The following is a 4,562-nucleotide window of genomic DNA, read 5'->3' as shown; positions in this document are numbered from 1 at the left end:
TTACCTTATATGGGGCCTCAGAACCAATAACCAACATCTTACCAAATGCATACTTGCGTGCCAAATCCATTCGTTGCAGAAAACCACTCACCTTGTTCAAAGTAACAAATGAGACGGTGTTTTCATCATTGTATTTGTAATTGCAGAACCAAAGAGAGTATCCCGCCGGATCATACATGTCCCAAAATCCTGCGGATAACAGAAAACATTAGCTTCACGAGTAAATAAACACTTGAACCATTAATAAACCAAACATACACCATCGTCAACATAGCCCAATCATGAGAAATGCATATCATGTTGTTCCTGATCTTTCACCAGATTATGCATCAAGTAATTAACAGAGTGTTTACAGAATTACAAAATCAGTAAAGGTGGAGGCACCAAAATTGCTTCAGTTTGGATATGCTTATCATGCCTGTGATTCCAGTCAACTAGGTTGATCGACAAGCAATTCTAATCTGATTCATTGCAATTGATTACCTTTGATGGCAACCTCACGGAAGTTGGTCTTGGTGTTAGAGTAGAGCCTCTTCCATTCATCTAGTATCATCTTACTTGGAGGCAAAAGATCCAAAGGATTCTTTGCTTTTGGCTTGGGGGCTTCTTCTTCCTCTGCTACTTCTTTGGGCTTCACTTCTTCTTTCTTGACCTCCTTCTTTGGTTCCTCCTTTGGCTTGGCTTTTGCAGGTTCTTTTGCCTGTGCAGGTTTTTTGGATGCAACAGGCGGGATTGAGTCCGCTTGCTTAATATCACCCAATATCTTCTTGAAATTTGGCTGATTGACCATAGTCCAAAAGTACCTCTCCACGTGTGGGAATTGCGAGGTTAAGCTCTTGATCATGATTGCCTTAAATCCAATACTCAGATTACATGTCATAACAATGTCAGCAAGGGTGACTCCATGTCCAACCAAGTAGGTGTTAGAGGCGAGATGGGTGTTCAACGCTTCCAGAGCTCTCTTTAATGCGGCAATTCCAGCCTCCTCAGCCTGCACAAGAGGGATAAGAGAGTGAGCAACAGTTCCCATGGTTTTGAAGTTTTAGCGAACCGGAGATAATGCATTTAAGTGCAAAATGACAGTCGCAAGCTTGACATACAGGAGGAAGATAAAGACCATAACCAAGCCGTGGGTACAACCAACGCGCTATATTAATATCGATCTCAGTAGCGGAAAAGTCCATCCATTGCTCAATGTGCCCCTGCAAATTCAATAAACAAAAAGAAGAATAAGATAATGCACCAAAACTGAGATTACACTTCTGAATTTTATTCATGGAATCAAAAGTATAAGATATGAAGTTTTCCTCCATAACTACCCAACATTGAATACTTACATAATCGATCAAGGATGAGCCATAAAGGGGGTTATCAGGCTTCAGTCGAGCCACTGCATAAAGTAAATATGTCAGATCGAACTGCTATACAGAATAAGAAACAAAATTAACCACAAGTCTTGGTACCATAGCGTGCAATTGCATTGCTTTCAAATATTGGGCCATCAGGTGTTTCAAGAACAGGAACCTACAGAAAGAACTCGAGGATCAGGAAAACAAGAAATATTTAACATGATGTGCAAATTTTCTTAAACATTATTTCATACCTTTCCTATAGGATTCATCTTGAGGAATTCTGGTGTCTTATTAGATACTCCCATCTCAAAATCTTTTGTCAGTTCAACCTTTACACCACTATATTCTGCAGCAATAAGTGCCTTAAAGGCATTCTTGTTTGTACTAGAGGCATGCAAAACCTGTATAGAGGAGAAATAAGGTCACAACCCAGATTATAGCATAAAGAGGGCAGATAAACCAATACTGAACCTAAGCATGCCAAAAAATATGCTTGACCATGTCCCATAATTTCCTAGTGACAAACAAGAAAGAAATGCTTCGCACTTATGACTGGTAACATCTCCTAGTACAGGGACGGAAGTGTCAATCATAAGCCAGTCATTTATTAACTTTCCCAATAATAAGTTTTGGACTTCAAACTAAAAATCATACCCATATCCTAAAAAAACGTAAGCGATGGTTTCTCACCATGACTCATCCACTCACATGCTTAGTCCATAAAAAGTAACAGTGTCAGTAATATAAGAGAAACAAAAAAGGGAGTGTAACACGAATTCTCCAATACCGAGAAAAAGAAAATCTTGAAATGTTAAAAATAAGCAAAGCAAAAGCAAGATATGTAGAAAAGCCATTATGAATCAAAAACAGATAAAGTTCCAGATCAACCAACAGAATGTTGAATGTTTTACAGATCTCAAGGACACAAGGGAAAAATCTACAAAAGCAGAAAAAAGGAGAAGCGGAAAAAGAGGCAAACTGACCAGAGCCATGGCTTCTCAAGATGAGAGTTTTCAGTCTTCAACCCAGAAATACCTGCAAGACCAGGTCTTTGTTAAATCATCAGAAAATTAGCAACGAGACAATTGCAAATATTATGAGAATGGGAGAAGATTTGAAGGAGAGGGTATCCAATTCAAGGGTTTACAAAGAAGCCAAAGCCGAAGCCGTGGGCTCTTCTCTTGAGGCAGAGTGCGGAACTGAGTGACGTGTCTATCTATGCTGAGGAAGGTTTAGGGTTTGTCTTCAGTATTTATAGTTTGTTGATGATGCCCATTTGCTTCGTTGTTGGAGGGCAATTCAGGGATTTAACAAAGCCATGAGATTTTTCCCATTGTTTTCAGATTTAATTTTATATACACTATCAATTAAAGCCACATTCCATGCTTCTATTAAATTTAAAAAATACATAATTATTAAAATTAATTAACTTTAAATGTGTATATATAAGGAATTATTTTTAAATAAAAAAGATGGTTATTTATGAAAGAAAAAAATATAGTTAGCAATCTACATTTTGTTCAATCATGATAGTTATTTTAGGGATCTCTCCTCTTTCTTAATAAATTGTAGTATAAATACATGTATGTGTTTATGTATATATATATCCCAAGGATCTGGGATTGCAATTAGGCTCATTTTAATCAAATACTAATTTTGAATATAACAATTTAAACTAGAAACTCTACTGTGATTCACTTATTTCTAAAAGAATCCATTTTAACAGCTCATCCGCCTGACAGGATTTTTATTTGAATGCTTCTATTTATGGACTTTGATGCTCAAACCTTATTCCTTTCTTGTACCCAGAGATGCACAAGCACAATACACTCATATACAAACAGAAACTCAACCACACACTACTATTTCTAGCACCTTTCCACCCCAACAGGACAAGTGAAAAAGTATAAACATCGTTTAAGTTTGCAAGTAGATCTCAAACAACATTATACAAGTCAGTATGTGTTTATTTACAAAATAGCACATCTGCCACTTTCAGCTCGTTTCCGCAGCTCCTCCGTCTCCCTTTGAGCTCTCTCTAAATGCTCTCTCAGCTTACGTATTTCATCATTTGATTTCATCTGAGCAGCCTGTGCCATTGCTTCTGCCTTGAGTCGAGCAGTCTGCTCCTCTGCTAGTTGCATTTCAAGTCTATGAGTGGTCTCTTTTAGCTTTGACTCAACCTATATTTCATAGAGGAAAACTGTGACACAACTATATCCAACAAATTTCACATAATGGATTTCATCATATGGAGGTTCCTCTCATGTAAAGAGAGTAACAGTAAGTGTGAATGCAGGTGGGCAGAAACATATAGTATGGAGAATGAAAAAAAACTACCATCTCCGTTATTCTCTTGAGCTGCTCTCCGTATGACTTATGGAACTGCTCCTTCAGCTCAGATATCTCCTGTTTGGAGTAGCCCTCCAAGGAATTAACTTCAGCTGTTTGATCACGCAATTTGTTTGCTCCCTTCTGTTGAAGATTAAAATAGGCATAATAAACTTTAGTATCATCACAAACATTTTATGCAAGACAGCAACAAAGTGATGATAAATGAAAACACTCACCTTCAGTTCAACGAACAGCTCATCTGTATATGGTTTCCCACCATTTTTATCTACAACTGAATTTACAAGCGAAAGAAGCTGCTTAAGTTGTTCAGATTTCTTGGCTTCCTCTTTTGTCTTGTTATTAAAGAGAACATACCTATTCCCACACATTTCGAGAGTTTCCTATGTCAAGATCAGAATTCTTTATAAGAGAACACTCCTCGAGAAAAAAAAGACACACTGCTGCAAAATAAAAAGAAGAGAAGGGAAAGGGGAAAAGCACTGCCACTTATTTTAGAAATCCACATTAACAGGAGGGAGTAACTGAGGGAGGCCATGCATTAGAAATTCTAACATGATCAAGAGTCTTTAGCACTGAAAATAGAAGCAGTTGTGATCAACATGCTTTACCTTCAAAGGCTCAGGGCAATCACGACCCAAGTAATCATCCAGAGTCTCATCATTTTCTTCAAGGTCATCACCACCAGTGAAAACGACAATCATATAGTCACTAATTTTGCTACCAAAGAATTTATGCAAGCTTTGTACAGCAGCTTCTTCTTCTCTTGAAAAGCGAGATCTGACGGACAGGACTACAAGAACAGCATGGATACCATCCTTGGCCATATTGATGCATTTAACAATCTCCTTTCCAATA

The 4,562-nt window shown here is 37.7% G+C and overlaps 2 protein-coding genes across 2 annotated transcripts in view; both read right to left on the bottom strand.

The window, feature by feature from the left end:
* LOC105159562 (elongation factor 1-gamma-like) overlaps positions 1-2,617 on the bottom strand; it is a gene marked incomplete in the record, with an annotated part of 3,162 nt that extends 545 nt beyond the window's left edge. The window contains 8 exon segments of the mRNA XM_011076668.2: positions 1-189; positions 484-991; positions 1,101-1,202; positions 1,338-1,390; positions 1,464-1,524; positions 1,604-1,753; positions 2,336-2,387; positions 2,500-2,617. Of these exon segments, the coding sequence (XP_011074970.1) occupies positions 1-189; positions 484-991; positions 1,101-1,202; positions 1,338-1,390; positions 1,464-1,524; positions 1,604-1,753; positions 2,336-2,344 (1,072 nt within the window).
* LOC105159561 (immune-associated nucleotide-binding protein 9-like) overlaps positions 3,131-4,562 on the bottom strand; it is a 2,428-nt gene continuing 996 nt past the window's right edge. Inside the window, exons 3-6 of the mRNA XM_011076667.2 lie at positions 4,316-4,562; positions 3,923-4,087; positions 3,693-3,827; positions 3,131-3,535 (exon numbers count right to left, since the gene is read on the bottom strand). Of these exons, the coding sequence (XP_011074969.1) occupies positions 3,323-3,535; positions 3,693-3,827; positions 3,923-4,087; positions 4,316-4,562 (760 nt within the window). The 3' untranslated portion in view covers positions 3,131-3,322. The remainder of the gene's footprint in view (positions 3,536-3,692; positions 3,828-3,922; positions 4,088-4,315) is intronic.

The sequence above is a fragment of the Sesamum indicum genome, linkage group LG3 (genome assembly GCF_000512975.1).
Source record: "Sesamum indicum cultivar Zhongzhi No. 13 linkage group LG3, S_indicum_v1.0, whole genome shotgun sequence".
Taxonomy (NCBI): Eukaryota; Viridiplantae; Streptophyta; class Magnoliopsida; order Lamiales; family Pedaliaceae; genus Sesamum; species Sesamum indicum.
This window is presented reverse-complemented; position numbering and strand designations above follow the sequence as displayed.